The following is an 18279-nucleotide window of genomic DNA, read 5'->3' as shown; positions in this document are numbered from 1 at the left end:
AGGGAAGGTATTAAAAAGTTACAGGTGGGCACGGTGGCGCATGCCTGTAATCCCAGCACTTTGGGAGGCCGAGGTGGGCGGATCACTTGAGGTCAGGAGTTAGAGACCAACCTGGCCAACATGGTGAAACTCCGTCTCTACTAAAAATACAAAAATTAGCTGGGCATGATGGGAGGCACCTGTAATCCCCGCTGCTACTCGGGAGGCTGAGGCACAAGAATCACTTGAACCCAGGAGGCGGAGGTTGAGATCGTACCACTGCACTCCAGCCTTGGTGACAGGGCGAGACTCTGTCTCAAAAAAATAATAATAATAATTTAAAAATAGAAATGATTACAACGTGTGACGAAGGAACTCGGGGCTCGGGAAGGGCAGAACTGTGAAGCTGGAACACAGGCTGGCATCAGTGGGAAGAGTTTTGCTGGCTAGGCTGATGCTGAGGTGATGAGGCACTGCTGAAGGATGTGAGAGCAGGAGACAGGCAGTCAGATCTAGACCTGAGGAAGGACACCACCCAGACCAGGTAGGGGATGGAGGTGGCCATGGCAGGCATGAGTAGGAGGACTGGACCGAGGCAGGGAGAGTGGGGACAGAGAGGAGGGGGGAGTGGGCTAAGGTGGGGCTTGGGCTAATGCTGGCACAGGTGATCCCCTTCTTCCACCCTCAGCCAGTTCTTTTCCATCTGTGTGGCCTTTGAATCCCAGACCCCCACCCCTTCTTTGACCCCAGTCCCTGTGGCAAAAATTTCATAGCAGAAGCTGAGTTTAACCAGGAAACATTTTGCTTGGTCCAAACAGCTTTTTACAAATACATTTTTTTAACTTTTTTTTTTTTTGAGACAAAGTCTCACTCTGTCACCTAGGCTGGATCGCAGTAGTGTGATCTCAGCTCACTGCAGCCTAGACCTCCCAGGCTCAAGTGATCCTCCCACCTCAGCCTCCTGAGCAGCTGGGACTATAAGAGCAAGCCACAATGCCTGGCTAATTTTTGTACTTTTTGTAGAAACAGGGGGTCTCGTCACGTTGCCCAGGCTAGGCTTGAACGCCTGAGCTCAAGCAATCTGCACACCTTGGCCTCCCAGCCTCCTCCTGTTTTTTAATTTTTAATTTTTGGTTTTTAGTGTCTTGTCCAGGACAGGATGTTTCTTGGAAACTATTCACAATAGTTTGACTGTTGTGAATAATGCAGCTGTGAACATTTGGATACGAGCATTTGTTCAAAGTCCTTGTTTCAGTTCCTTCAAGTACATATATAGGAGTGGAATTACTGGGTCAGATGGTAATTTTAAGATTAACTTTTTGAGGAACTACCAAACTGTCTTCCACAGCAGCTGCATCATTTTATATGCCCACCAGCAATTTCTCCACATTCTGACCAACACTTGGCATTTTCCGTTTGTTCTTTTTTCTTTTTTTTGAGACAGGGTCTCGCTCTGTCGCCCAGGCTGGAGTGCAGTGGCGCGATCTCGGCTCACTGCAAGCTCCGCCTCCCGGGTTCACGCCATTCTCGTGCCTCAGCCTCCCCAGTAGCCGGGACTACAGGCGCCCACCATCATACCCGGCTAATTTTTTGTATTTTTAGTAGAGATGGGGTTTCACCGTGTTAGCCAGGATGGTCTCGATCTCCTGACCTCGTGATCCGCCTGCCTTGGCCCCCCAAAGTGCTGGGATTACAGGCGTGAGCCACCGCACCCGGCTGTTTGTTCTTTTTTTCTAACAGCATCCTAGGAGATATGAAGTAATATCTGCTTTTTTGTTTTTTTAACCTGAAATGTTTGTCATCTCTTGGAGATTGAGGATTTCACTGTCTGAAGCTGTATTTGAAGCCACGTCTATAGGAATTAACTGCAACCTTCTGTCCCACAGTGGTTCAGCTTCAGGTCCTGGTAATGCTTGTGAAGGCAGAGGGAGGGAGAGCTGAAGGGCCAGCACCTTCTCACCTCCAGGCCCTCTCAGGTCTTGGGTGGTGTCTTAGTCTGTCTTGTGCTGCTATAACAGAATACCTGATACTGAAATTTAGGTCTCACAATTCTGGAGGCTGGGAAATCCAAAATCAAGGTACAGGCATCTGGGGAGGGCCTTCTTGTTGCAGCCTCACATGCTGGAAGAGCAGAAGACGGCAAACCCACTCCCACAAGCTCTTTTTATTTTATTTATTTATTTTTATTTTATTTTTTGAGATGGAGTCTCACTCTGTCACCAGGCTGGAGTGCAGTGGCGCTATCTCAGCTCACTGCAACTTCCGCCTCCAAAGTTCCGCCTCCCAAATTCTTCTGCCTCAGCCTCCCGAGTGGCCGGGACTACAGGCGCACACCACCATGCCCAGCTAATTTTTGTATTTTTAGTAGAGACGGGGTTTCACCATGTTGGCGAGGATGGTCTCAATCTCTTGACCTCGTGATCCTCCCGCCTCAGCCTCCCAAAGTTCTGGGATTACAGGCATGAGCCACCTCGCCCGGCCACAAGCTCTTTTTATAAGGGCCCCAAGCCATTTGTGAAGGAGGAACCCTCATGACCCAATTCCCTCTCAGAGGCACCCTTTCCAGTATGTTATCTTGGTGATTAGGTTTCAACGTGGCTTTTGGAGGGAACACCACATGCAAACCATAGCAGGTGGCTTGTCCCCTTCTGTATGGGGAAGAGAAGAAAAAAGCACAACTTCCTTAGAGCTTCACCCATTGAAAAGCAGCACCTCACCCTGGACCTGAGCTGAGGCCGGAGTAGCCGTGGAAGGAGGACATTCTTGTCCTGGGTCCCCAAAGTGCTCTTAACTCACCCTGCATCAGGCACCAGCCACAGGGCCCCGGGAAACCACTCCAGGGTGCCATGTCAGGGCAGAGAAAGAGGACCTGAAGTCAAAGAGACTTGTGGGGGTCACCCCATGACCCATCCTCTGCCCTGAGGCAGGACCTTGCTGCCAGAGACAGAATGGGGCCCCTCCACTGAAGGGGGGCTGTTCTCTGGGCATGCCGTGTGGCCATGGCCTCAGTCAAATCTATAGCAAGGAGATCACAGGGACGAGGTGGACTAGGAGGAAGGGGTGTGAGGCCCGCTCCCTCCCAGCACCACACTCACTGCCAGAGTCTAAATCTGCCTCCTGCTGGAGTAGGGCTGAGATATATGCTCCCATCAGACAGAGGGACTGGTCACCCTATCTAACCTGAACAGCTGAGCCCAGGGACCCCCATGAAGCAGGAAGGAACTGGACAAAGGAGCCAGCCAATCTCCTAATTGACAAAGGGGCCAATCCGTTGCCAGACTGCTCCTGGTGGGGCTCCACAGACAACAGCCCTGTGAGGCAGCCTGGCTGTTGACTCCGCCCCATCTTCCCTCCTCCTGCTGACACCTCTTCAGGTTCCCACCCTCACCCCTCTTTTAGGGCAGGCCTGGTCTCAAAGATCTCCACCTACTATGCTCCAGGAGCCATGGTTTCAGCACCTCCCCCATTCAGAGGCCCCATAGACAGGGGCCTGTCTATGGGAGACATTGTGAGGCAGGCTGCTTGGCCACTTCAAAAGCCCTTCTCTAGGGATCAGGACATAGCTACCCTTAGCCAGTGCAGTCCCCATCATCTCAATGATCTGAGTGATGGTATCAAACCCAGTACTGCACTGAGGAAGCCCTCCATGTTTTTCTGCAGGGCCAGAGAAAGGGAGGTCAATAGGGCCCAGCAGGGGCCTCAACCCTCCAGAGGACAAGAAGGGCAGCCCCTCCCAGGCCCTCACTCCCTCAGCCCAAAAGGGCAAAGACCAGAGTCTGATCCGCCCACCCACTTCCCAGATGTCTCCCTGTCTTCTCATCAAGGTGGGTGATGTTATACGCATCTGGGAGCCCCGCAGAAAGTAGCGCAGATTGGATGGAGGGCTCTGCAGAAGGTAAGGATTATAAGCTAATTCTCCCGAGGCCTCAACCCCGCCAGTTGAGGAGCTGACTCCTCAAAGTCTGCAGAGGGTCAGTGTACCCAGCTGGCCAAGCCACCTCGATGCTCCCAAAGCACATGTCTCTTCTCAAGGTCTTTCCCCAACACCCCCCAACCACAAGCCCAGATGTGAAGGTAGCTTTTTCTTTTTTTTTTTTTGAGATGGAGTCTCGCTCTGTCACCCAGGCTGGAGTGCGGTGGCATGATCTCGGCTCACTGCAATCTCCGCCTCCCAGGTTCACGCCATTCTCCTGCCTCAGCCTCCCGAGTAGCTGGGACTACAGGCACCCACCACCACAACGGGCTAATTTTTTATATTTTTAGTAGAAAGGGGGTTTCACCATGTTAGCCAACATGCTCTTGATCTTATGACCTAGTGATCCGCCCGCCTTGGCCTCCCAAAGTGCTGGGATTACAGTCGTGAGCTACCGTGCCCGGCCAGCTTTTTCTTTTTATTTATTTATTTATTTATTTATTTATTTATTGAGACAGAGTCTCACTGTCACCCAGGCTGAAATGCAATGGTGCGATCTCTGCTCAAGGCAACCTCTGTCTCCCGGGTTCAAGCAATTCTCGCGCCTCAGCCTCCCGAGTTGCTGGGATTACAGGCACATGCCACCACGCCCAAGCTAATTTTTGTATTTTTAGTAGAGACGGGGCTTCACCATGTTGGCCAGGCTGGTCTCAAACTCCTGACCTCAAGTGATCTGCCCATCTCGGCCTCCCAAAGTGCTGGGATTACAGGCGTGAGCCACCGTGCCTGGCCAATTTTTTATTTTTTAAAATAGAGATGGAGTCTCACTACATGACCCATGCTGATTTTGAACTCCTGGGCTCAAGTGATCCTCCCTCCTCAGCCTCCCAAACTCCTGGGCTCAAGTGATCCTCCCTCCTCAGCCTCCCAAACTCCTGGGCTCAAGTGATCCTCCCTCCTCAGCCTCCCAAACTCCTGGGTTCAAGTGATCCTCCCTCCTCAGCCTCCCAAACTCCTGGGCTCAAGTGATCCTCCCTCCTCAGCCTCCCAAAGTGCTGGGATTACAGGTGTGAGACACCCTCCCCAGCCTTTTTTTTTTTTTTTTTAATAGATTCAGGGGGTACACATGCAGGTTTGTTTTATGGATATATTGCATAATGCTGGGGTTTTGGCTTCTGGTGAACCCAGCCCCCAAATAGTGAACATGGTACCCAATAGGTAGTTTTTCAACCCTTGCCCCTCCCGCTCTGTTCCCACTCTTGGAGTCCCCAGTGTCTGTCGTTTCCATCTTTATGGCCATGTATACCCATTGTTTAGCTCCCACTTACTATATAAGTGAGAACATGTGGTATTTGAGTTTGTTTCTGCATTAACTCACTAGGATAATGATCTCCAGCTGCATCCACTTGCTGCAAAGGACGTGATTTCATTCTTTATGGAAGAGCCCCACCCCTACACCCCATGGTCCGCTGTGTCCGACTGCTGGAAACGGGATCTGTGGTGAGATACCTCAGCACAAGCATATGCAGGCCTGTGGTAGAGGCCGGAAGTAGGGCCCTTTGTCTCCAAGAATGGGCAGACTCTCAACAAGTGAAAGAAAAACAGCACTCCAGGTAGGGGCCAAGCAGAAGCAACAGGTCAAAGAAAGGCCTGGAAGTGGAAAAGCCCTGGGTTCAGTTTGCTAGGAGCCCAGGAGACTAGTTGGGCACGAGGCCGGAAGAAGGGTGGGGCTCTGATGCACCAGCTTCTCCGATCTTCCCAGCTCCAGGGAGGAGATGCGTTTGAACAATTCTGAAAAACTTTTGGATCCCAAGTCTGACTCAACATTGTGATTTGCTTACTCCATGTCACTCTTCTAGATGCTTTTGAAATATATTATCATAACAATGAGTAAGTTCTATTTCCATTCTCAGAAAAGAAAACTGATTCAAGATTGTGTAATTTGCTGCTTCTGGTTGGTGAGATTAAAAAAAAAACAACAAAAAAGATTATGTAACTTGCTCAAAGTCATATGGATTACAAACTATAGCGCAGGGACTTAATTTCAGTCTGGCTCCAAAATCGGAACTACTAACAATATTTAAAAGTCTGTTGGGTGGGTGCCGTGGCTCACGCCTGTAATCCCATCCCTTTGGAAGGCCGAGGTGGGTGAATCACTTGAGGTCAGGAGTTCGAGAACAGCCTGGCCAACATGGCAAAACCTGTCTCTACTAAAAATTCAAAAATTAGCCGGGCGTGGTGGCATGCACCTGTAATTCCAGCTACTCAAGAGGTTAAGGCAGGAGAATCGCTTGAACCCAGGAAGCGGAGGTTGCAGTGAGCCAAGATCGTGCCACTGCACTCCAGCTTGGACCACAGAGTGAGACTCCGTCTCAAAAAAAAAAAAAAAAAGTCTGTCTTGGCCAGGCGCAGTGGCTCCTGCTTGTAATCCTGGCACTCTGGGAAGCCGAGGAGGTTGGATCGCTTGAATCCAGGAGTTGGAGACCAGCCTGGGCAACGTGGCACAACCGCATCTCTACAAAAAATACACACACACACACACTAGCCAGGAGTGGTGACGCATGCCTATAGTGCCAACTACTTGAGAGGTTGAGGTGAGAGGATCGCTTGAGCCCAGGAGGCGGAGGTTGCAGTGAGCTGATATTGTGCCATTGCACTCCAGGCTGGGTTAAAAAGCCTCTCTGGGGCCGGGTGCGGTGGCTCATGCCTGTAATTCCAGCACTTTGGGAGGCCGAGGTGGGCGGATCACGAGGTCAGGAGTTCGAGACCAGCCTGGCCAACATGGCAAAACCTTGTCTCTACTAAAAATACAAAAATTAGCCAGGCATAGCGGTGTGAGCCTGTAATCCCAGCGTCTGGGGAGGCTGAGGCAGGAGAATCACTGGAACCTGGGAGGCAGAGGTTGCAGTGAGCCAAGATCACACCACCACACTACAGCCCAGAGTCTTGCTCTGGGCAACAGAGCAAGACTCCATCGCGGGGCCAGGCGGGGAGCGTCTCTGGGACAGTGTTTTCCCAGCTTTCCCGTTTTGGCTTTCTGCAGACACACTCATCACTGTGTTATGTGACAGTCCATACATTTCTCAAAATCTTTTAAGTCAATAATTATTTTTACCCAGCATTACAGAATTGAAAAGTTAGGCTCAGAGAGGGTAAATTCTGATTTGGGCTTCAGACCTAGATTTTTTCCTACAATAAATGATGTAACTATTCTGCCTTAAGAATCTTCTAGCATTTCTCTTTCCAACACAACAGCCGGGGCTGGACTAGCCCTGAGAGTTGTAGCGGAAGATGGGCTACAAAGCGGGATGTAATCCTGGGCCGCCCCAACATGCCCCGCATGAGCCGAACCGAACGGCTGGCTCCTTGTAGTTGGGGCCACCTGGGACCTACCCCTCCCTGTTTGTGACCTCTACACCCTGGCCATACTTGGAGCACAGCCGCACGGTCTGTGGGCGACCCCTCGCCACCTCTATTCCTCGGCACTCCAACCCTGTCTATGTTTAAGCAGAGATGTCCAGAGAGCAGCCGCTCTCAACATCTACCGCATCCCACCGTCTAGCAGGAAGCCCGCTCTCTCTCCAACTCCGTGGGACCGACTAGAGTACGATGAGGACCGACTAGAGCACGCTGAGGACCGTCCAGAGCGCCCCCTCGGAGAGCCGGAGGGCTTCCAGGACGGCGCCCGCGCATGCGCGGACGGCGAGGGGCGTGGCGAGGGGCGTGGTGAGGAGGGAGGCGTGGCGAGGGGCGTGGCGAGGAGGTGGGGCGTGGCGAGGGGCGTGGCGAGGAGGTGGGGCTGCTGACCTCAGTCTTCTCTGTCCTCAAGTCACCTACATGCAGCTGTTTATCCGCGCCCGGGAGCTGCACACTCTTGAAGTGACCGGCCTAAAGACGGTTGCCCAGATCAAGGTAAAGATAATGATGTATCCCTGATCATCCTTACCCCAGCCACTACTTGCCTTTCCTCCTGTGGCTTCCCCAGACAACACTCTCGACTCTCCCTTTCCTTTGTAGGCCCATGTAGCATCCCTGGAGGGCCTCATCACTGAAGATAAGGTCGTGCTTCTGGCAGGTTCCCCCTTACAGGATGAAGCCACCCTGGGTCAGTGTGGGGTGGAAGCCCTGACGACCCTGGAAGTGGTTGGCCGCAGGCTAGGAGGTGAGTGGAGCTACAGGGGCCCCAAACTGGCGTCCAGGGTCAATTTACGACACTTAGACTTACTTGGTTTGCCCTGCACGGAGTGTTATTATTATTATTATTATTTTGCTTTAGTTTATAATATCTAAAAGTCAGCTGATTTTGTGTTAAAATTCAGCGTCTGGCTTTGCTTCAAAAATTGGGAAGATCGGCCGGACGCGGTGGCTCACGCCTGTAATCCCAGCACTTTGGGAGGCAGAGGCGGGTGGATCACGAGGTCAGGAGATCGAGACCATCCTGGCTAACATGGTGAAACCCTGTCTCTACTAAAAATAAAAAATAAAAAAATTAGCCGGGCTTGGTGGCGGGCGCCTATAGTCCCAGCTACTCCGGAGGCTGAGGCAGGAGAATGGCGTGAACCCAGGAGGCAGAGCTTGCAGTGAGCTGAGGTCGCACCACTGCACTCCAGCCTGAGCAACAGAGAGAGACTCCGTCTCAAAAAAAAATCGGGAAGATCAGGTGACAATGGGCCTGTGTTCCTACATACCAGCAATCTGCCCTAGCTGAGTGGTGGCTGTCCCTTTGGAAGGCTCTACAGTTTGCCACCATCTCCACACCTCCCTCTTCCAGGGTCAGCCACCATTTATCATCAGGCTTGCGCTGTTGTTTCTCTTAAAGAAAAGTGAATTATCTTTTTGTTCCTATGTCTCTATCAAAAGTGGGAAAACGAAAGATGGATCGATAGCCCCGCATGTTTCAAGAGAAGTGGGAGCAAGCATATTTCTTTGTGGAAGTATAGTCCTATGTGTTTAATATGTAACCAAACTTTGCTTGTGTCAAAAGAATACAACTTAAGATGCCATTATGAAACAAACTATAGTGAGAATTTTGACTGGTTTACAGAAAAGATGCGTGATGAAAAACTCAATGAACTTAAAAAAGGACTAAACTTTCTACAGCATTTATCATCGAATACAAGTAAAATAAGTGATGCTGCTGTGAAATGCAGTTACATAATAAGTGAAAAAATTGTCCGTGCTTCAAAACCTTTTACAGATGGTGAGTTTATAAAAGACTGTCTATTGAGTGCAGCGGAAATCATGTGTCCTGAACAGAAAGAAGCATTTGCAACCATAAGCCTAACCAGAAATACTGTTGCTCAGAGAGTAAAAGATATGGCTGAGAATTTACAGGACAAGTTGTGAGAAAAAGTGAGATCATTTGTGACATTTTCTATTGCAGTTGATAAGTGCACATATATAAATAATACAAGTCAGTTAATTATGTTTATCCGTGGTGTTGATGAGAATTTTGATATCACTGAAGATCTTTTAGACATGGTACCTATGGCAGATCCAACCACTGAAAGTGACTTATTTTTGTATGTTGAAAAAAGTCGGCCGGGCACAGTAGCTCATGCCGGTAATCCCAGCACTTTGGGAGACCAAGGCAGGCGAATCACGAGGTCAGGAGATCGAGACCATCCTGGCTAACACGGTGAAACCCCATCTCTACTAAAAAATATATATATAAAAAAATTAGCCAGGCGTGGTGGCAGGCGCCTGTAGTCTCAGCTACTCGGGAGGCTGAGGCAGGAGAATGGCATGAACCTAGGAGGCGGAGCTTGCAATGAGCTGAGATCATGCCACTGCACTGGGCGACAGAGCAAGACTCTGTCTTGAAAAAAGAAAAAGAAAAAAAAGTCTCGAAAAGTTTAATGTTGACTGGTCAAAATTAGTAAGTGTGACCACAGATGGTGCCCCTGCAATGGTCTGTGATAACACTGGACTTGTTACGAAACTTAAATCCAAGGTCAAAATGTTTCAAAAGAATACAGAACTGAAATCCACTGACTGCATTAGTCACCAGAAATTGTTTTGTACTAAAAAGTTAAAACTAGCCGGGTATGGTGGCTCACGCCTGTAATCCCAGCACTTTGGGAGGCCGAGGCAGGTGGATCACCTGAGGTCAGGAGTTTAAGACCAGCCTGGCCAACATGGCGAAACCCCATCTTTACTAAAAAATACAAAAATTAGCTGGACGTTGTGGCGGGTGCCTGTAATCCCAGCTACTCGGGAGGCTGAGGCAGGGAGAATTGCTTGAACCTGGGAGGAGGAGGTTGCAATGAGCCGATATCACGCCACTGCACTCTAGCCTGGTCGAAAGAGCGAGACTCCGTCTCAAAAAAGAAAGAAAGAAAGAAACCCCATCTCTACTAAAAATACAAAAATTAGCCAGGCGTGGTGGCACGCACCTGTAGTCCCAGCTACTCGGGAGATTGAGGCAGGAGAATCACTTGAACCCAGGAGGCAGAGGTTGCAATGAGCCAAGATAGCGCCACTGCACTCCAGCCTGGGTGACAGAGCGAGACTCGGTCTCAAAAAAAAAAAAAAAATCCTCCCTATTCAAATTATTGTGTGTTTTTTTTCTTTGCTGATTGGACCCAGACTGACAATGGTCCTGTTTCTTATCTGTCCTGGGATTCCCCTGAAAGAAGATTTGGATTTGGGGCAACAAAGAGGACAGATGTTCACATACACAGGACTTTGCCTTTCCCTGGGTCAGCAAGGCACCTAATGGAGAACAAGTGTCCCTGGCCGGATAACAGGCATACATACAGGCTGTTACTATGTTAATTCACGTTGGTTTTTTGTTTGTTTGTTTTGTTTTGTTTTTGTTTTTTTGAGACAGAGTCTCACTCTGTCTCCAGGCTGGAATACAGTGGCGTGATCTTGACTTATTGCAACCTCCGACTCCCTGGTTCAAGCGATTCTCCTGCCTCAGCCTCCTGAGTAGCTGGGACTACAGGCGTGCGCCACCATGCCCAGCTAATTTTTGTATTTGTAGTAGACATGGGGTTCCACCATGCTGGCCAGGATGGTCTCGATCTCCTGACCTTGTGACCCACCTGCCTTGGGCTCCCAAAGTGCTTGGAATTATAGGCATGAGCCACCACGCCCTGCTATGTTGATCTTAACTAATCACCATTGTGCCTCAATTTTTAGTTAATGATAGCAGAAAAAAGATGGGCCAATTCAACAAATATTTGTGGAGAATGTACCATGGGCAAGGCTCCTCTCTGAGGGCAAGTCATTTCTGTCACTTGTTCATTCCGTGACCTTGACCTGGTCATCTTGCCCTCTGAGTTTTGCCTTCATCCATAAAATGAGGCTAGTATCACATGTATTATCTATTGCTGCATAAAAGTTACCTCAAAGTGTAGTAGCTTAAACCAACAAATATTTATTATTTCTCTGGTTTCTGTAAGTCAAGAATCTGGGAGTGGTTTAGCTGGGAGGTTTCAGCTCAGGGTCTTATTTTTGTTTTGTTTTGCTTTCTTTGAGACGGAGTCTCGCTCTTGTTTCTTAGGCTGGAGTGCAATGGTGCAAACTTGGCTCACTGCAACCTCTGCCTCCCAAGTTCAAGTGATTCTTCCGCCTCAGCCTCCCGAGTAGCTGGGATTACAGGTGTGTGCCACCACGCGAGCTAATTTTTTGTATTTTTAGTAGAGACAGGGTTTCACAATGTTGGCCAGGCTGGTCTTGAACTCCTGACCTCAGGTGATCCACCTGCTTTGGCCTCCCAAAGTGCTGGGATTACAGGGATGAGCCACCGTGTTTGGCCCAGGGTCTCTTAAGAGATTGCAATCATTTGAAAGCTTTGAGTTAACTTGTACGCAGCAATAGATAACTTACACATGTGGTCGTAGCCTCATCACTGGGGTTAGAGGATCCACATGAGAAAGAGCTCATTCACACAGCTGTTGGCAAAAGGCCTCAGCTCCTGGCAACATGGAGGCTGCCTTTCCCTGCAACAAGTGATCAGAGAAACAGAGAGAGCACACTGATCGGCACCGTATCTTTATAACCTAGTCTTGGAAGCGACACAGCAACACTTCTTTCATATTCTGTTGGCCACTGTATTAACCATGCCTTTGATTTTCTTTATTCTGATGCTTTGACATCTGGAGCCCTGCTGACCCTACGGGAGGGACCACCTCTCCCAAGCTTCCAGTTCTTAGGGATAGAGAACAACTCACCTGAGAGTGTGCTTTTCTAATGCAAACCAACCAGTCCAGAGCACACACCCCCCACCATCTCCTTTATCATGTTTTCCCACTTCAGGCTGCAAGTCACTACCCTAATCACCCCAGGGCGGGGTACCAGACTAAAGAGACAGCCCCTGTGCCTGAAATTGACCAATCCTGAAACTAGCCAGTCCTAAAACTGCTTATCCTGTCCTGCCCGCCCCTTCCCTCAGAAACCACAAGAAAGGCTCTTGCAGGTCAAAACGCAGTAGCTCACGCCTGTAATCCCAGCATTTTGGGAGGCCGAGGTGGGGGGATCACAAGGTTAGGAGATTGAGACCATACTGTCCAACATGGTGAAACCTCATCTCTAATAAAATACAAAAACTTAGCCAGGCGTGGTGGCTCATACCTGTAGTCCCAGCTAATCGGGAGGCTGAGGCAGGGGAATTGCTTGAACCCGGGAGGCGGAGGTTGCAGTGAGCCAAGATCGCGCCACTGCACTCCAGCCTGGGCGACAGAGCGAGACTGTGTCTCGAAAAAAAAAAGAAAGGTTCTTGCACAGCTCCCATCTTCCCCTCTTTCCCCTCTGTCTCTTGACCAACACCCTCCTCCACCATGGCATGCACGCCCCTTCCTTTTGAGAAATGCAACAAGCTCTCCAGTGGTCATCATCTCCTGCTCTGTTGGCCTTACTGGCCTTCAAATTTTCTATTCGAACATTACATATTTATTTATTTACTTTGAGACAGGGTCTCCCTCTGTTGCCCAGGCTGGAATGCAGTGGTGCCATCTAGGTTCACTGCAACCTCCACCTCCCGGGTTCAAGCATTTCTCCACCTCAGCCTCCTGGGTAGCTGGGATTACAGGCGCACACCACCACGCCCGGACCATTTCTGTGTTTTTAGTAGAAATGGGGTTTCGCCATGTTGGTGTTGGCCAGGCTGGTCTTGAACTCCTGACCTCAAGCGATCTTCCCACCTCAGCCTCCCAAAGTGCTGGGATTACAGGTGTGAGCCACCCACCATGCCTGGCCTATTCATGCATTACATTTTAGAACCATCACACAGAATCACACATCAACTCGGATACAGCGTGGGAGGGGACTACACAAGGATGTCAATACCAGGAGGTGGGGAATCACTGGAGCTAGAAGCTGCCCACCACACTACCTATTTCCCGTGGGAAAAATAAAATAAGATAAATATATGTAAAAGACCCTCCTAGTACAGTGATCCAAACACACAGTTAAAAGAAGTCTGAGACCAGGCGCGGTGGCTCACGCCTGTAATCCCATCACTTTGGGAGGCCGAGGCGGGCGGATCACCTGGGGTCAGGAGTTTGAGACCAGCCTGGTCAACATGGTGCAACCCTGTCTATACTAAAAATATAAAAATTATCTGGGTGTGGTGGCAGCTGTCTGTAATCCCAGCACTTTGAGAGGCAGAGGCTGGTGGATCACTTAAGGTCAAGAGTTCGAGACCAGCCTGGCCAGCATCAAAATCCTGTCTGTACAAAAAATACCAAATAGCTACTAGGGAGGCTAAGGCACAAGAACTGCTTGAACCTAGGAGGCAGAGGTTGCAGTGAGCCAAGATCGCGCCACTGCACTCCAGCCTGGGTGACAGAGCGAGACTCTGCCAAAAAAAAAAAAAAGTAATTTAGCAATGTTGCAAGTTGTAAGATCAATACAAAAATCAATATTATTTCTATATACTGTCAATGAAACACTGGAAATTGAAAATTTTAAAACATAATACAGCCAAATGTGGTGGCTCATGGCTATAATCCTGTACTTTGGGAAGCTGGTGCTGGAGGATTGCTTGAGGCTGGGAGTTCAAGACCAGCCTGGGAAACATAGTGAGTAGTGAGACCCTTGTCTTTACCAAAAAAAAAAAAAAAAAAAAAATTATAATGCTGTCTGTCAGCAAAATCATATATATTTTTTTAATTTAGCCAGGTATGGTGGTGGGCATCTGTAGTCCCAGCTCCTGAGCTGAGGCTGAGGTAGGAGGATCACTTGAGCCCAGGAGTTTGAGGCTGCAGTGAGCTATGATAATGCCACTGCACTCTAGCCTGGGCGACAAGACTGAGACCTTCTCTCTCAAAAAAAAAAAAAAAAAAGATAATACCACTTACAATATCATTTAAAAATGAAATACCTAGGAATGAATTTGAAAAGCCATTGACCTGTCCTCTGAAAATCACAAAGCATTACTGAGAGATTACCAGATAAATAGAGATTTACCATCTCAATATTGAACTGAGATATACCAAACTCATATGATGATTCTTCCAAAATAAACTATTCAATGCAATACCAGTCAAAATCCCAGTAGGCTTTTTAATACAAATTGACAAGCTCGTTCCAAAATTCTTGTGGTAATGCAAAGGACCTAGAATAGTCAAGACAATGTTGAAAATAATAAAACTGGAAAAGTTAAACTACTTGACTTATATAACCAAGACTTAATATAAAATTACAGAAATGAGCCAGGCGTGGTGGCTCACGCCTGTAATCCCAGCACTTTAGGAGGCCAAGGTGGGCGGATCACCTGAGGTCAGGAGTTCAAGACCAGCCTGGCCAATATAGTGAAACCCCATCTCTACTAAAAATACAAAAATCAGCCGGGCATGGTGGTTGGCACCTGTAATCCCAGCTACTTGGGAGACTGAAGCAGGAGAATCACTTGAACCCAGGAGGCGGAGGTTGCAGTGAGCCGAGATCGTGCCATTGCACTCCAGCCTGGGGGACAAGAATGAGACTTCGTCTCAAAAAAAAAAAAAATTAGCTGGGCATGGTGGTGGGCACCTGTAATCTCAGCTACTTGGGAGGCCGAGGCAGGAGAATCGCTTGAATCCAGGAGGCAGAAATTGCACTGAGCTGAGATCATGCCATTGCACTCCAGCCTAGGCAACAAGAGTGAAACTCCATCTGAAAAAAAAAAAATTACAGAAATTTGGGTGGACACGGTGGCTCACGCCTGTAATCATGGCATTTTGAGAGGCTGAGGTGGGCAGATCACCTGAGGTCAGGAGTTAGAAACAGACCAGCTTGGCCAACATGGCGAAAGACCATCTGTACTAAAAATGCAAAAATTAAGCCGGGCACGGTGGCTCAGGCCTGTAATCCCAGCATTTTGGGAGGCCGAGGCGGGCGGATGATGAGGTCAAGAGATCGAGACCATACTGGCCAACACGGTGAAACCCTGTCTCTACTAAAAATACAAAAAATTAGCTGGGCATGGTGGCGCGCACCTTTAGTCCCAGCTACTCGGGAGGCTGAGGCAGGAAAATCGCTTGAACCTGGGAGGTGAAGGCTGCGGTGAGCTGAGATCGCGCCACTGCACTCCAGCCTGGCAACAGAGCGAGACTCCATCTCAAAAAAAATAAATAAATAAAAATAAAAAAATAAAAATGCGAAAATTAGCTGGGCATGGTGGCAGGCACCTGTAATCCCAGCTACTCAGGAGGCTGAGGTGGGAGAGTCGCTGGAACCCAGAAGGCGGAGGCTGCAGTGAGCCAAGAACACACCACTGCACTCCAGCCTAAGTGACAGAGTGAGACTCAGTCTCAAAAAAAATAAAATTACAGAAATTGGCTGGGCATGGTGGCTCATGCCTGTAATCCCAGCACTTTGGGAGGTCGAAGTGGGATGATCACTTGAGGCCAGGAGTTTGAGACCAGTCTGAGCAACACAGCGACACCCCGTCTCTAAAATAAGTAAATAAATAAAATTACAGCAATCAAGATAGTGTGGTATCGGCACAAATTAGACAAAGGCTGAGGCAGGCGGATCACTCGAGACCAGCCTGGCCAACATGGTAAAACCCCGTCTCTACTAAAAATCCAAAAAAATTAGCCAGGTGTGGTGGTAGGCACCCTGTAGTCCCAACTACTTGGAAGGCTTAGGCACAAGAATCACTTAAATTCAGGAGGCAGAGGTTGCAATGTGCCGAGATCACGCCACTGCACTCCAGCCTGGGTGACAGAGTAAGACTGAAAAAAAAAAAAAAAAAAAAAAAACCTCAAAAGAGAAATAAGCCATGTGGTGGCTCATGCCTGTAATCACAGCACTTTGGGAGGCTAAGGCGGGAGGATTGTTTCAGTCCAGGAGTTTGAGACCTGCCTGGTTAACTAGTGAGACTCCATCTCTACAAAAAATAAAAGTTAGCTGGGTGTGGTGGCATGCACCTGTAGTCCCAGCTACCTGGGAAATTGGGAGGCTGAGGCGGGAGTATCACTTGAGCCAAAGAGTTTGAGGCTGCAGTGAGCCAAGATCACACCATTGCACTCCAGCCTGCATAACAAGGTAAGACCCTGTTTGTTTGTTTGTTTGTTTTAAAAAAAAAAAAAGATAGACAAATAGATTAACGGAACAAAACAGAAAGTCTACAAATATATCCATACATATATGATTAATTAATATTTGACAAAAGTCAAAAGGCAATTTAGTGGACAAAGGACAGTGTTTTCTTTTTTTGAGATAGAGTTTCACTCTTGTTGCCCAGGCTGGAGTGCAATGGCGCGATCTCAGCTCACAGCAACCTCCACCTCCCGGATTCAAGTGATTCTCCTGCCTCAGCCTCCCTAGTAGCTGAGATTACAGCTGCCCACCACCACACCCAGCTAATTTTTTGTATTTTTAGTAGAGACAGGGTCTCTCCATGGGGTCTCTCCATGTTGTTCAGGCTGGTCTCAAACTCCCGACCTCAGGTGATCTGCCCACCTCGGGCAACAGAGCGAGACTCTGTCTCAAAAAAAAAAAAAAAAAAACTTTAGGCATGGTGGTGGTGCACGTGTAGTCCCAGCTACTTGGGAGGCTGAGATGGGAGGATCACTTGAGCCTGGGAGGTGGAGGCTGCAGCAAGCTATGATTATGACACTGCACTGCAGCCTGGATGACAGAGTGAGACCCTGTATCAAAAAAAGGAAAAGAGAAAGAACTTCTGTTCTTCAAAAAAAAACATTTTTAAGAGAATGAAGACGGCCAGGTGTGGTGGCTCACGCCTGTAATCCCAGCACTTTGGGAGCCTGAGGCAGGCAGATTGCCTAAACTCAAGAGTTCAAAGGCCGATGGTGTCTCACGCCTGTAATCCCAGCACTTTGGGAGGCCGAGGCAGGTGGATCATCTGAGGTCAGGAATTTGAGACCAGCCTGACCAACACAGAGAAACCCTGTCTCTAGTAAAAATACAAAAGTTAGCCAGGCGTGGTGGTGCATGCCTGTAATCCCAGCTACTCTGGAGGCTGAGGCAGGAGAATTGCTTGAACCTGGGAGGTGGAGGTTGCGGTGAGCCGAGATCACGCCATTGCAAAAAAAAAAAAAAAAGAGTTCGAGATCACCCTGGGCAACATGGTGAAACCCCATCTCCACTAAAATACAAAAAATTAGCTAGGTGTGGTGGCGTACGCCTGTAGTCCCAGCTACTCAGGAGGCTGAAGCAGGAGAATTGCTTGAACCCGGGAGACAGAGGTTGCAGTGAGCCGAGATTGTGCCACTGCACTGCAGCCTGGGCAACAGAGTAAGACTCTGTCTAAAAAAAAAAAAAAAAAAAAAAAAAAAACCTGGATGACTAAATGAGATATCACTGCACCCCTATTTGAACAGCTAAAATTAAAACAATGACAATACCAAATGGTGGCAAGCATGCAGAGAAATTAAATCTCTCATACTTTGTTGGTGGAAACACAAAATAGTTCTGCCACTCTGGAAAATAGTTCAGCAGTTTCTTAAAAACCTAGGCATATAATAATAATAATTATTATTATTATTATTTTAAGACAGTGTCTTGCTCTGTTTCCTAGGCTTGAGTGCAATGGAGCGACCTCGGCTCACTGTAGCCTCTGACTCCTGGGTTCAAACAGTTCTCCTGCCTCAGCCTCCTGAGTAGCTGGGATTACAGATAATTGTTTTGGTAGTTTTAGTAGAGACAGGGTTCCACCATGTTGTCCAGGCTGGTCTCAAACTCCTGACCTCAGGTGATCCATCCACCTCGGCCTCCCAAAGTGCTGGAATTACAGGCGTGAACCACCATGCCCGGCCGACATATAATTATTATACAACCCAGCCACTGCACTCTTGGGCATTTATTCTAGAGAAACAAAAACTTATCCCCACTCAAAAGCATGTACATGAATGTTCCTAGCAGTTTATTTTATAATGGTCAATATCTGGAAACAATGCAAATGTCCTTCAATGAGTTAGTGGTTAAAATAA

At 48.5% G+C, this 18279-nt stretch overlaps 1 protein-coding gene across 3 annotated transcripts in view; it reads left to right on the top strand.

The window, feature by feature from the left end:
• The window catches only part of LOC129008430 (uncharacterized), a 42047-nt gene extending 24417 nt beyond the window's left edge, over positions 1-17630 (top strand). Inside the window, exons 2-7 of one of the 3 annotated variants that reach the window (XM_063671722.1) lie at positions 3640-3874; positions 5274-5505; positions 7458-7618; positions 7722-7804; positions 7910-8054; positions 9090-17630. In XM_063671722.1, the coding sequence (XP_063527792.1) occupies positions 5354-5505; positions 7458-7618; positions 7722-7804; positions 7910-8054; positions 9090-9238 (690 nt within the window). In that variant the 5' untranslated portion in view covers positions 3640-3874; positions 5274-5353 and the 3' untranslated portion in view covers positions 9239-17630. Of the gene's footprint in view, positions 1-769; positions 5506-7457; positions 7619-7721; positions 7805-7909; positions 8055-8752 lie in introns of those variants that run through there. The other 2 variants (XM_063671721.1, XM_063671723.1) reach the window with 2 other exon arrangements.
• The last annotated feature ends 649 nt before the right edge of the window (positions 17631-18279 follow it).

Source organism: Pongo pygmaeus, chromosome 9 (genome assembly GCF_028885625.2).
Source record: "Pongo pygmaeus isolate AG05252 chromosome 9, NHGRI_mPonPyg2-v2.0_pri, whole genome shotgun sequence".
Classification (NCBI taxonomy): domain Eukaryota; kingdom Metazoa; phylum Chordata; class Mammalia; order Primates; family Hominidae; genus Pongo; species Pongo pygmaeus.
Note: the sequence above shows the minus strand (reverse complement) of the source record. Positions and strands in the feature narration are given on the sequence as shown.